This window comes from Adiantum capillus-veneris, chromosome 1, assembly GCF_014529385.1.
Source record: "Adiantum capillus-veneris isolate H3 chromosome 1, ASM1452938v2, whole genome shotgun sequence".
Taxonomy (NCBI): Eukaryota; Viridiplantae; Streptophyta; class Polypodiopsida; order Polypodiales; family Pteridaceae; genus Adiantum; species Adiantum capillus-veneris.
The window spans coordinates 165573464-165588114 of NC_140931.1; the positions used below are offsets into that span (position 1 = coordinate 165573464).

The window sequence follows — 14651 nt, forward strand, 5'->3', positions numbered from 1 at the left end:
AATTACCGGTATCAACGGGATTCTTTATCGGTATTTATCGGTTGCAGTACATCCTACATCTACGGCACACATTATCGGACATCAGGTATTTTTCTTGCTAGCCCTTTCACTGCACCGTGTCCCCATGGATTCAGATATCAATATGACTTTTTATTTTGAGCAAAATACACGTGATCCTGCCCATGATGTATCGTGGTTGGATGCTCTCACGGAGAGTGTCCGCGATGCTACGGCAGGTGACGACACTTATGAATTGCTCGACATTCAAGAATTTCGTGCACTTCGGACACACATATCAGTCATGGAAGGAAATTTTAAATCTTTAAATGAAAACGTCACTAAATTATCCACGTTAGTGATCCAATTAATGCAACAGCAGTCCAAGGGTCTTGCTGACACGCACATGCATGAGCACGTTGCTACACAGGGGCAAGGCCCTTCTAATCAGGGACAAGGTCCATCTACTGATACTTTGCACACTCTCACTGCAAAAGAGGTGGATGAGTTGTTGAAAAACACCAAACCATCGACTTTTAAGGGAGAGAACCGTGATCACAATAAGGATGCAGTGAATATCTTTCTGAGCAAGTGGTATGGAATTCACGCCTTACGGCATACTCCGGACGCAGTCAGAGCACTGCAAACAAGTTTAACTCTGGAAGGCAAGGCCTACAAATGGTGGATGTCTCTCAAGAGAAGAATATCATACCACAGAGTTGGGCATCTTTTAAAGCTATGTTTCGGAAAGAGTTTTGCCTACAAATGAGGTAGATCGAAATTGGACGGCTTGGGACACGTGTTCCATGCACCAATACCCATCATTACTTGAATATATATCTCACTATCGGGATGTTATCCTCAAGTTGGAAGGCCTTGATAACTCTCAGCAAGTAGGGGGTTTATACGTGGTCTGACACCAGAGCTTGAGAAGCACATCAAGACCCAAAACCCTAAAACACTTGAAGAGCCATAGTGAAAGCACATATTCACAATGATCTAGATGAAAAGAAATCGCATCATAATCACGTGCCTGCTAATACACATGGTAATACACATACACGATATGGGCACAATAAAAGGAAATTTATAGTAGCTAAATCAGAAGCATCTAAAAAACCCAAGGGGTCCAGAGGTCCTCTTTCTTATGAGAACTTTGATAAAGCTAAGAAAGAGAAATTATGTTTTCAATGTTTAGGAAGCGGTCATGGCAAAAAGGATTGTCCCAAGGGGAAATATGCTGCTCATGGAAAGGAGAAAGCAGTGCACACGATGCAACTGTTGCCTCTTGAGTCTTCCTCACGCTTCTCTACAGTGGAAGTAACACACACCGAGGTGGTGCATGAATGCTGTCTCACAGCTTCCATGTGGCAACAGACCTTCGGACCACATAATTTAGTACGTATGCACGGATCTCTGCAAGGGCACAAGGTGCGCATCTTGGTAGATGATGGTGCTACTCATAATTTTATCAATTACGGATTGGTGAAAAAACTCAAATTGCCTCAAACTCCGAGTACCCACCACTACAAGGTCGCAATGATGAATGGACATGATACCGAAATTTGGGATACTCAAGTTCAAGCTCTTCTGTTGGAAGTACAAGGTTACTCCACATCCTTGGATTTTCAGGTTATGAACATGGAGAGGGCAAACGTGGTCCTTGGTAGGTGTATGGTGCTCAGCTTGAGATTGTGTTTGACCACCAACAAGCGCAGGATTGGTATAAGAAGTATGCTGATGAGAATTGTTGGCAAGTTACCTTCGAGGAAGGGGAGGAAGTATTTTTACGTGTGCCAGAAAATCAGAAAGTCTGAAAACTGGGCCAACACCTAAATTATCTCCACGATATTGTGGGCCTTTCAAAATACTCAAGCGAGTAGGTGATCGTGCCTACAAATTATTTCTACCTGCACATTCTCGTATACATCCGGTGTTTCATGTAAGCGATTTACGTAAGCGGTTACATGGGGATGACAATGTCATTGACCAGCAGATTTTGGTTGATTTCGTTGAACCTCCTACCTTACCGTATGAACCTGAACGTATTCTTGACTATTATGATTGACGTACGCATCATCATGTACGTCAACAACCCTTAATCAAGTGGAAAGATCGACCTGAGGAAGGCGCCACTTGGGAAGACATTAGTGTTCTTAAGAAGAAGTTCTCCACTTTTGTTGTTTTTGATGACGAAAATTCTTCTTTAAGGAGGGAGTAATGTCAGGACAACGGCAAGGCCGAACTAAACAAGGGCAAGGCCGGGCTAGGCAGTGTGGAAAGGGAGTCCAACTAGGGCAAAGGTCTAGGAGCCATGCTATATAGTGGGTGGTTGGGAGGTGGACTCCTAAGTTCTAATTCCCCTTGTCTAACATCCTAAGTACCGAAATGAAACATGAAACAAAAAAAAACTAAATGGTACAAAATAAAGTCAAAATGGAAAACGGTAAAGCACTCTAAAAGCATAGAGAAAATCGAAGAATGAAATGATTTTGGCTATCTCACTCACAACCCTCTTTACCTCTCGAGAATAGACCTAGCAAGTCCTCGACTTTTAGAATCTATCAAGCACTAAATCCCGTGTCTAGCTGCTTCATGCTAAAGTGTAGAGGGAATGGAGAGACAAATCTTAGAAAAAGAACGCTCTAAATACACACTAGGTCACTCACCATCTAAGGATCATTTTCCCGGCAACGGTGCCAATGTTAGCTGTTAAGTATGGAGCCTGATTTACCCTTGTGATTTTCTGTGGTAAAAGCGCACATTTGTAAGGCCCCCATTATGAGGAGAAGCCATCGTGCGTGAAGGAAAATCACTCACCGGAAACCAAAATTTTCACGGACAAGAATCAGGGGCAACTTTAAAGGCCCCCCAGACTTTTTTTTTCGCCAGAATATTATGGCCGGATGGCGGCCGGAAAGTGGTCGGAAAACAACCGGTCAGTTGGCCGGTGGCCGGTAGTCAATGGCCGATGGCTAGTGGCCGGTGGTCGGAAGTCAATGGCCAGTGGCCGATGGCCGAATTCAATGGTCGGTGGCCGAATTCAAAAGCGGACTTGTCTTCTCAAGGGCGGCCACACATGGGAGGATTGGAGGGTCCGATTTGGACTTATTCACACAAGGGCGGCTACACATGGCTGTCTCTCATAAGAGAGGGCGGCCCTTTTGGCCTATAAAAGGAGGCCATTTTTACACACATTTCATAGTGTGAAGTTGATGCAACAAGGTGAGTGTGAGGTGGTGAGAGTGAAGCAAGGCGGGAGCTCCATTAAGGGTATAATCCCTTTGTAAACTACTTCTTGTTTTGAAGTACTAAAGCCATTGAGTGGCTGCTTTCCCGTGGACGTAGCCCACATTGGGTGAACCACGTATATCGTGTGTACTCTCTCTCTCTCTCTCTCTCTCTCTCTACTCTATAATCTCGTGTATATAAATCTGTCTCTCTCCATTAAGTAATCTACTCAATTATCTATTTAGCTACGTCTTATTTCCTAACAACTGGTATCAGAGCAAGGTTTGCTCGTAGCTAAATTATCTCAAGGAAAGGATTCCTTGAATTGAGTGGGAGTTATGGCGGAGGAAGGGAAGCTCAAGATTGAGAAGTTCAATGACAAAAACTACCAACATTGGAAGATGCAGATTGAAGACTATCTCTACCAGAAGGACCTCTATTTGCCACTAGGCGGTCTTGCGAAGAACCCCACAACAATGGCAGATGAAGCATGGATTGTCCTTGATCGAAAGGCACTGGGAACAATCCGGTTAAGCTTGGCGTCAACGGTGGCCTTCAATGTTTCGGAGATGAAGACCACGGAGGACTTGATGAAGTCACTTGACGACTTCTACAAGAAACCATCGGCATCCAATAAGGTATTTCTTATGAAGCGCTTGTTCAATCTAAAGATGGCAGAGAATGGTTCAATTGCAGAACACCTAAATGACTTTAACACAAACATAAGTCAACTTCGATCAGTGAAAATCAATTTCGATGACGAAGTGCGAGCTCTCCTTATACTATCATCTCTACCGGATAGTTGGGACAGCCTTGTGATGGCTGTAAGTAATTCTATCTTTGGCACAAATACTCTTAAGTTTGATGATGTTGTGGGTGTTCTCCTAAGCGAGGAAATGCGAAGGAGAAGCACAGGAGAATCATCAAGTGCTGCACTATCAGTGGAAACAAGAGGAAGACTTAAGGAGAGGTTCAAAAACTAAAAGGGTCGTGATCGCTCAAGGCGGAGCAAGTCACGCACAAAGTCAGTTCTTGAATGTTGGAACTGTGGCAAGAAGGGCCACGTCAAGAAGGATTGCTGGTCCAAGAAGAAGAAGGAGACAGAGTCTCAAGACAACAAGCCAACATCGGAGGCCAATGTGGCAGGTAAAGTAGAGCAAGATGCTCTAATTCTCTCATTAGACAATGTGTTTAATTCCTGGATAGTAGATTCCGGGGCTTCATTCCATGCGACACCACACAAGCAACATTTCCAAGACTACACCAAAGGTAATTTTGGGTATGTATACTTGGGAGATGATGAAGCTTGTGAGATTGTCGGCAAAGGTACAGTTTCTGTCAAAACTGCTAACGGAAATAAATGGAAGCTTAAAGATGTTAGGCATGTTCCTTCTCTTCGCAAAAATTTGATCTCTACAGGACAATTGGACGATGAAGGTCACAACATTGCATTCGGAAACAAACGGTGGAAGATCTCAAAGGGATCTTTGGTGGTTGCCAAGGGTGAAAAAGTCGGTACACTTTACTTGTATACTGTTAGCACGCAACCTTCAGCTTGTGCAGCAACTACAGAAGTTGACAGTGCGGTGTGGCACTACCGACTTGGGCATATGAGTGCCAAAGGAATGCAAATCCTTCAAACAAAGAAGCTTCTACCAGGTTTGAAAGAAGTGGACTTAGAGTTCTGTGAAGATTGTGTTTATGGTAAACAAAAGAGGGTAAAATTTAAAAAATCAGGAAATGAAAGGAAAAATAAAAACTTGAGTTGGTTCATTCTGATGTTTGGGGTCCTGCAAGTACACCATCACTTGGTGGCTCATTGTACTATGTAACATTCATAGACGATGCGACTAGAAAAACATGGGTTTATGTCATGAAGAATAAATCTGATGTATTTTCCATATTTCAAAGGTGGAAAGCCTTTGTGGAGAATGAAACGGGTACCAAGGTTAAATGCCTCAGATCCGACAATGGAGGCGAATATTGCAGCCAAGCTTTTGAAAGCTTTTGTGCTAGCAATGGCATTCGGAGGCAAAGGACAACCCCAAGGACACCTCAACAAAATGGGATTTCGGAAAGGATGAACAGGACAATCATGGAACAAGCACGAAGCATGCGGCTACATGCAGGCCTACCGCTTGAGCTTTGGGCGGAAGCTGTAAGTACGTCTGTGTACTTAATCAATTGGTCACCCTCAACGGCATTGGATGGGGGAGTTCCAGAAGAGGCATGGACAGGTAAACCGGTGAATTATGCATTTCTCAAAGTGTTTGGGTGTGAGGCTTTCATGCACATAGATAGAAGCCTAAGATCAAAGTTAGATGCAAAGTCCAAAAAGTGTTTCTTCATTGGCTATGGAGAAGGAGACTTTGGGTATCGCCTATGGAATCCTGAAGATGGTAAAATCTTAAGGAGTAGGGATGTAATTTTTAACGAACAAAATATGTACAAAGATTACTTGGAAAGAAAACAAACAAAAGAAACAGGCGATGAGTACATGCAGCTTGAGGACGGTGAAGACTCAAGGACTGCAAACGGTGACAATGTGCAACAATGTCAACCAAATGAGGAGCCTCAACCTATTCCCCGAAGATCTACAAGAGCAAGTAGACCTCCAGAAAGGTTTGTTCCTTCCTTCAACCATCTCTTGATCTCAGATTCTGGAGAGCCGGAATCATATGAAGAAGCTATGCAACATGAATCCAAAGAAGAATGGACGAAGAGCATGCAAGTGGAGATGGACTCACTACATCGCAACCAAACATGGGAGTTGGTTGAGTTGTCTAAAGGTAAGCGGTCACTTCAAAACAAATGGGTGTACAAGCTGAAGGAAGAAGAAGGTGGGAAGAAAAGGTACAAGTCTAGGCTTGTGGTAAAAGGTTTTTCTCAAAAGAAAGGTATTGACTTCAATGAAATATTTTCTCCTGTTGTAAAAATGAACTCAATTAAGCTTGTCTTAAGCCTTGTGGCTGCTTATGATCTAAATCTCGAGCAAATGGATGTAAATACGGCATTCCCTCACGGTGACTTAGAGGAGGAAATCTACATGCTTCAACCAAAGGGGTATGAAGTAAAAGGTAAGGAGAAAATGGTTTGCAGATTAAAGAAGAGCTTGTATGGTTTAAAGCAAGCATCAAGACAATGGTACTTGAAGTTTGATCAATGGATGTTGGATCATGGATTCACAAGATGCAACTCAGATCACTACGTCTACACGGAGAATTTGGGAGATGGGAAATTCATCATCCTAATGTTGTATGTTGATGACATGTTGATTGCAAGTGCTAACATGCAAGACATCAAAGACCTAAAAGAGGAGCTATCCAAATCTTTTTCAATGAAAGATTTAGGTGCTGCAAAGAGGATACTTGGTATGAAAATATCAAGGGACAGGACGAAGAAGACAATAAAGCTATCTCAAGAAGATTACATCAAGAAGGTACTAGAAAGGTTTGCAATGCAAAATGCAAAACCAGTTTCTACACCTTTGGCTGGTCATTTTAAACTAACGAAGGATATGTGTCCAAAGACACGAGAGGAGATAGCCTATATGTCTAAAGTTCCATATGCTGCAGCGGTAGGTTCTCTAATGTATGCTATGGTCTGGACAAGGCCAGACATTGCACATGCAGTGGGAGTTGTGAGTAGGTTCATGGACAACCCAGGTAAAGAGCATTGGCAAGCTGTGAAGTGGATACTTAGGTATCTAAAAGGGACAACAACAAATGCTTTGTATTTTGGAGGAACTGATATTTTTCTAGAAGGGTATGCTGATGCAGATATGGCAGGTGACAAAGATACTCGAAGGAGCACTACTGGCTATGTGTTCACGGTTGGAGGCACAGCAGTAAGCTGGGCTTCAAAGCTATAGAAAGTGGTTTCACTTTCTACCACGCAAGCAGAGTATGTAGCAATGACGGAGGCAAGCAAAGAAATTCTGTGGCTTCACAGATTCTTAGAAGAGCTTGGATTCAAACAAGATAATTGTGTCTTGTACAGTGATAGCCAAAGCGCTATCCATCTTGCGAAGAACTCACCCTTTCATTCAAGGACAAAGCACATTGAGGTGAGATATCACTTCATACGCACTCTTTTGGAAGAGGGACAACTAAAGCTAGGAAAGGTGCATACAAGTGAAAATCCTGCAGACATGTTTACAAAGGTGGTCAACAAGGAGAAGTTGAGCTTTTGCTCATCTTCAATTGGCATTCAAGGATAAGAAGCCAGAATGGAAAGCAGTCACAGGTTTGGTTTGGAGATCAGTCTCCAAGTGGGAGATTGTTAAGTATGGAGCATGATTTACCCTTGTAATTTTCTGTGGTAAAAGCGCACATTTGTAAGGCCCCCATTATGAGGAGAAGCCATCGTGCGTGAAGGAAAATCACTCACCGGAAACCAAAATTTTCATGGACAAGAATCAGGGGCAACTTTAAAGGCCTCGGGGGCCTCCACCCCCGACACTTTTTTTTCGCCAGAATATTCTTTTTCGCCGGAATATTATGGCCGGACGGCGGCCGGAAAGTGGTCAGAAAACAACCGGTCGGTTGGCCGGTAGTCAATGGTCGATGGCCGGTGGTCGGAAGTCAATGGCCGGTGGCCGATGGCCGAATTCAATGGCCGGTGGCCGAATTCAAAAGCGGACTTGTCTTCTCAAGGGCGGCCACACATGGGCGGATTGGAGGGTCCGATTTGGACTTATTCGCACAAGGGCGTCTACACATGGCTGTCTCTCATAAGAGAGGGCAGCCCTTTTGGCCTATAAAAGGAGGCCATTTTTACACACATTTCATAGTGTGAAGTTGATGCAACAAGGTGAGTGTGAGGTGGTGAGAGTGAAGCAAGGCGGGAGCTCCATTAAGGGTATAATCCCTTTGTAAACTACTTCTTGTTTTGAAGTACTAAAGCCATTGAGTGGCTGCTTTCCCGTGGACGTAGCCCACATTGGGTGAACCACGTATATCGTGTGTACTCTCTCTCTCTCTCTGTCTCTCTCTACTCTATAATCTCGTGTATATAAATCTGTCTCTCTCCATTAAGTAATCTACTCAATTATCTATTTAGCTACATCTTATTTCCTAACATTAGCGTCGCCGCGACGGACGTCTGCAGCATAGCTTTTTGGTACTAACATAATGTCAATACTTAGGGAAGTGACTCGAATGGGGCACGGAGACTCTTTGAGATCGCCAATCTGAAGAAGTGAACCTTAATAAACAAACACAACAACTACAAGCAAACCAACACTCAATGATCAGGGAAATCTGCCTATGTCCTTTCTCACAGCTCTAGGTCATCACGCCATTTCGGCACTCAAATGGACTCGAAATGCAACAAAACTTTAGGAGGAGGTCTAGGACACCGAGGGGCACTATCCTACCAACTCTAGTCGCAATCCAACAAGGTACCAAAATCACGATCCATCACAAAAAAGGTCTTGAAAACTGCAACAGATCAATCCAGAAAGGTCGCCCTATGGTCTAGGAGCACTATCCTACCAACTCTGGTCGCAATCCAACAAGGTACCAAAATCACGATCCATCACGAAAAAGGTCTTGAAAACTGCAACAGATCAATCCAGAAAGGTCGCCCTATGGTCTAGGAGCACTATCCTATGGTCAAATTACTAAAAACAGTGATTTAAGCACTCAAATATGCAATTCATGCTCACAGACGCGTAGTCGTGAACCACAACAAAACTGACAATGCTTACACTTACTTGAAAGAGAGGAACACAATGCAAGTTTTGGAATTGAAAACCGATTACCCATTCATTAACTGTGATGATTACAAGTTGGAGCAGCTCGTAGCTTGAGCTTACATTTTCAGAGCTCCCTTCTTCTCCTAAAGATAAGCCTCTTTTCACATTAAAGTTATTGACATTTATACCTAGGGCTTTCTAAATGGCCAGTGGCCGGTTCACATGGACCTTTACAAACATCATGATAGAATTACAACTCAGGGATTTGATCCACTACTCTGGAATCAGGATATACACAGAGTATTACTACACTAGCTCGAAAAACTAATAGAGTACAAATGTGGTGTCCGGCTACGTGTCTAACTAGTTGGGCACCCGTTCGATCTGTCCTCAAACAACCTATTTCTGATGCTGATTGGGATGCTTTGGATCATTGGCTAAGTTTACAATTAGATTGCACCTCGTAGAGCCCATTTATGTTGTTGTTATGCATAAGAGGACAATTCATGATGTGTGGATAAGATTATGCTCCATGTATTATCATGTGAGAGGCCCGTGAGAGGTAAGTTTTGCACTCATAGACACTTGTTATGTTTGCATTGCAGTCATTGGGCACATATTAGACAATGTTGTTTTGGGCTTATGAGACAACACAAAAGACAATAGAACCATGTTGTAGAGCAAAACAAAAGGTTGCCTAGTACAAAACATGGTAAGAAGAAAGAGGATACAAAGGCTAAGGATGGGCATATGCATGCTATCTTGAGTGATGGCAATGATGAGGATGTTCCTCTTGTTTTTCATGAAGACACATTTTATGTATCTACGCACCCACATGTTTTCTTGTTAGCCATGGATGATGGCTTGATGCATGATTGGATCTTGCATCTTGGCGCATCCTTTCATGATGCTCCACATCAATGGTTCGCATCATATGATGCTACAAGAAAGGGCTCTGGAGGTTAGGTGATCAATCATGCAAAGTTGCACGTGTGGGAGAAGTCCATTTGGCATTTCCTCATGGTTCTTCATTGGTGTTGAAAGATGTTAGACATGTACCCATGTTTCCAAAGAGCTTGATCTTAGTGGACGTTGGATGTTTTGGGTTATCATGTGTCCTTTGGCAATAAGTCTTGGAAGATCTCTCAAAGCTCTATGGTTGTAGCAAGGAGGTAGAGATGTAGAGTTTTAGAGTTGTGATACTTCCTTATGTGAGGATGTTGCATTGTGAGGCATTAATGTGTGTATTTAAGGATGCAAGGATTTTTTTTTCTTTGCAGTATGTACAAACAATTTCGGTAGAAATAAAAGGGGAGTTTCTTTTATGGAAAAGTAGAGTCACCCTTCAAGTTTGAGGGTTGTCTCATACTACTAAGGGCTTGTTTAGACTACCCATGTTCTGATTACGTGGACCAATGAAATGGGCTGGCTAAGCTCTTGCAATTTACACTACACAAACGCCAAGAAAAGTGATGTTGGCATGGCATGCTGACTCACTCCCAAACATCCCCATCCTCCTTCCGGCCTATTCGAGCCAGGTAAGGGATGGAGAGCTACTTTTCACCCAATATGGCTTGGTTCATACTGCACACTTCTTGCTGTGCTGGACCAATCATCGCGTACGCCGAGCACGGAACCATTTAGACTACGCAACTCCTAGTTTCAACCCATCTGAGCTGGCATGCTAACTAACACCCAATTGCACACGATAGTCTTGCGATTGTCTAGCCCGCTCGTAGGTGGAAGAAGCCGCGCACAACCAATGAGTAGGCGGAGGGAACCTGACAACGCAACAAAAAGTGCAGCAGGTCCAGGGCAAGTGTGAACTAGTTGCTTGAACAAGCCGATTCATGTCTGCTTCTCGAGTGGAAAAGGGTTCTTCTCCTCCTACGCAGTCTAAACGGACCCTAAGCTGCCTCACATCGCCTGCACAAAAGCACTTTATGCAATCTTTGTAGATGTGCAATGTGAATGGCTTTAGGCGACGGTGAATAGGGCACGAAACCATCAAGCACGCGCATTCTGAACATGCCCTAAATGGTGTGTAGATAATGTCTTTCACGATGCCCGGGCACGAGGCTGTGATATGTGTGGACCCTGAAGGACATGGATTTTGCCCCCCCTCTCGCTCATTTTTATCCAGTATCAGTGGATGTGGTGAACTAGCCTAGGGGGCATCTTCGTCTACTTATCGTCCGCTGCGGAGAGCGCTAGCGAAGAATCTACATTTCTCCATCGAGATGGCCATGGCAGCAGCTTGCAGCAGCACTGCAGCCCTTCCTTCCTCGCTCTCAGTAGCATCCTCTTCGTCCCCTTCCACATCCTCTCCTCGCTCACTGTTGCCCCTCCCGCGCTCCTGTCACGAGACCTTACGCTCTTCCTTCCTTTCCCGCCTTCCTCAGCAAGCACGTGAACGCCAGAACGCCTTCTCTACCGCTGCCCGCTGCAGCTCGTCTCCCGTTGTCACAGCGGTAAGTCCTCGTTTCGAGCAATTTGCAAGTTCTTAAAGAGGACTTTATCTGAGTAAGGTTTAGGTGATTGAAAACTCTTCGGTTTATGTTATCTTTTGGGAGGGATTTGTCGAGATGATAGTATAATCCTGGTCAATACTTGTAAGATGGATGGCGAACGCTAGATCAGATTTTAGATCTACATTTGCTATTGGAGCTCGCAGCTGGAAGAATGAAAGCATAGCTGTATTGTCTCTGTGATAACTAAACCAGGTTTCGTTGTTTATGATGTTAAGGTCAGCTACTCAACTGTCCTTTGTATGGGGAGAGCGTCTGCTAAACTTGATGTTAAATCTATCAGGGTGTCACTGGGAAAGGCTAAGATTTTTGGTGGAAGTCTGCTGGTTGAAAACCTTTGTGATGATTTATCATTACAGGCTGACTATGGTGGGGTGGATTAATCACGGCCTGCATTTGTTTTGGGCTTTAATCTAACTAAAGCGAGGAGTAACATTCCGAGAGCAGTGAATCCTTTACACTATTTAAACAATGTTGCTGTCAAGGTTACCCCCTGAATTTTGATTAGCTCAATCTACCTCATTTTACAAAATTTTATCTGTTGCATGTAGAATCCTCTGAGAGTCAATGCTCTCAGTAGTGCGAGTTGTGCTGAATGAATCATTGGGAAGGAAGTGAAATTTTTGGATGCACTTATTCAGTTGTTGTTTGACACTCTGCAGGCACTTGAGAAGCCACTGGTGGGCAACGTAGCTCCTGATTTTCAAGCACAGGCTGTCTTTGATCAAGAGTTTATAGATGTACCTTCTTCCTCTCTGACTCACAAACATACTGACAAGTTTACATATATTATTTTATAACAATCCTCTCTGTTTCAACTCTTATGCATGAGCTGTTGTCTGAATGCCCTAGACTGGCTAATGCTCTTGATTGTTACTGCAGGTTAAACTTTCAGATTACCGGGGGAAGAAGTATGTTGTGCTTTTCTTTTATCCATTGGACTTTACCTTTGTTTGTCCAACAGGTAGTCACTTATAATCAGTTGAGTTTATTCAGCATTGAAATGCCATTTTGTGTAATGCTTTATATTTGCTTCAGAAATTACTGCATTCAGTGATCGTCATGGAGAATTTGAGAAGTTGAATACAGAGGTTCTTGGTGTCTCTATCGATAGTGTGGTAAGTTTTCTTATTCAAGCATTCTCTCACGCGTGAAGAGGTCTGCAACACAAAAATAGATGTGAGCTGGTGTAATGTTTTAATGCACAGTTCTCCCATCTTGCATGGGTTCAAACTGACAGAAAGTCAGGTGGCTTGGGTGACCTCAAGTATCCTCTTGTTTCTGACATGACTAAGAGTATCTCAAAGGCTTACAATGTCTTGATTCCCGATGAGGTATATAACAGACAAATTTTGCTATGAGCCTTGAGGCTGTTTATTGTAAGTTAATCTTTTGCTTGCTTTTATGCCCCAGGGCATTGCTTTGCGAGGACTTTTCATTATTGATAAGGAAGGCATCATTCAGCATGCGACAATTAACAACCTTGCAATTGGTCGTAGTGTGGATGAGACCCTCAGGACCCTACAAGTAGGCTGGCCTCTTTGTACATTTGTGCCCTGTTCTTGTTTTGATGCTTTGACATTTATGAACTTACGTATTACTTTGGGCTTATGTCTAGGCTGTGCAATATGTACAAGACAATCCGGATGAGGTGTGCCCAGCTGGATGGAAGCCTGGTGAGAAGACAATGAAGCCAGACACCAAGGCCAGCAAGGAGTACTTCGCAGCAATTTGATAGGTCAATTTTGATGAGTGTCCTCCCAGGATGTGAACAAAATTAAACAGCACACATCTGAATAAAAGAGATGTACTTTCTTGAGAGCTTCCATAGCTATACAATTTTTTGGTTACATGTCTCCAGAAACGAGTGAAAATGTGTTGCAATTGAGAGATACTACTTAAAGAGCTTACAGTTCAGCACGCTTAATTTTGCACTATGCTGAACTAACTCAATCGAACTGAAGATAATAGTTCTAGCTTGGCTGCAGTATTTTCTCTGTGCATCAGAAGGATTTGTAGTTTCCCTGCTTTTCATTGTCATAAAGTTTTCTATTGTTAAAGGTCTCTGGTTGTCATTTGGGCTGCTTAGTAGGAAAGGTCTGTCGGCTCATGTCCCATTCTTGATCTATCCTCGTCCATGAATTGTGCTCTCAACCCCATTGTGAGGTCATCAAAGCCTACTTTTGTGAAGTTTGCATGTTGCAGTGATGTATGTATCATGAGCTTGTCTAAAGTTGACATGTTACCATATTGGACGAAGAACAAAGTTGACAAGTTCCAATATATGGATTAGTATTGCAGGAAGGCACTACCATTAAGACTCTTTACTTTGTATGGACATTCTGATAGGTCTCTTATTCTGCTTCACATATTTAGCATTCAAGAAATGATGATATTAATTTAGAACTGGGCACACTTATGAAGTGAGATGATTCATTAACTTCATGTTTTGGGCTAGTGTTATGATGACAAGGAGATTTTGGTCTTTTCAGCGTGAAGGGGCTGCATTTATGGATATTCGGTGGATCTTGTCAGTGGCTTGTATATAATTGTTTTTTACTACTGGGCCCTTATCAAAGGAGACTATTCATCACATGAATTGTATGCGTTGTGCCAGTATCATGATGACAAGGGGATTGTAGGCTTCCCAGCGTTATGGGGTTGCATTCATGGATCTTAGGTGCTCTTGTCAATGGCTTCTAAATATCTCCAGAGTCCCAGCCATATTATACTGTCTGAGAAATTGGCTCAGGACAGGGAAAATAGACTTTAAGGCAGTTTAGCTCCTCTGTACAGCATTAATGTGTCTTCAAATAGATTCAAAGCATATTCTTTACTTAGGTCACAAGAATTCAGAAGAAATAGGCTGAGCAATACAAGTCACAGTATATCAGTTGGCCATCTCAATAAGTCTTGAGGTGTTAAAAGTTTTAGAGAGAAGGTGAAATGAAAAGTTTTACTTCTAAAGAAGAAAATAAGCCCCTAAATATGTTTATTTGAATGCAATAGCAAGATGGTCCAAATTTTGTCAGGCCATAGAACTAAGCTTCAAACCTAGTGTGAAGAACAAAATAAAATAGTTACTAGTGTCTAGCTTTTGACATTACCTAAGGTACGAGAGCATTGCCTACATAGAACAATAACCACTGGTAGAGTGGCACGAGTAACCCAATCAAAATCTTGCACTCAATGAGAAT

The 14651-nt window shown here is 42.9% G+C and overlaps 1 protein-coding gene across 1 annotated transcript; it reads left to right on the top strand.

Moving 5' to 3' along the window:
- Positions 1–11073: 11073 nt before the first annotated feature.
- On the top strand, positions 11074–13444 carry LOC147465953 (2-Cys peroxiredoxin BAS1, chloroplastic-like). The gene is made up of 7 exons (XM_086522905.1): positions 11074–11397; positions 12117–12194; positions 12337–12418; positions 12493–12572; positions 12663–12788; positions 12868–12981; positions 13073–13444. Exons 1-7 carry the CDS (start codon positions 11167–11169, stop codon positions 13187–13189), a joined length of 828 nt encoding a protein of 275 aa, XP_086379031.1. The 5' UTR covers positions 11074–11166; the 3' UTR covers positions 13190–13444.
- The last annotated feature ends 1207 nt before the right edge of the window (positions 13445–14651 follow it).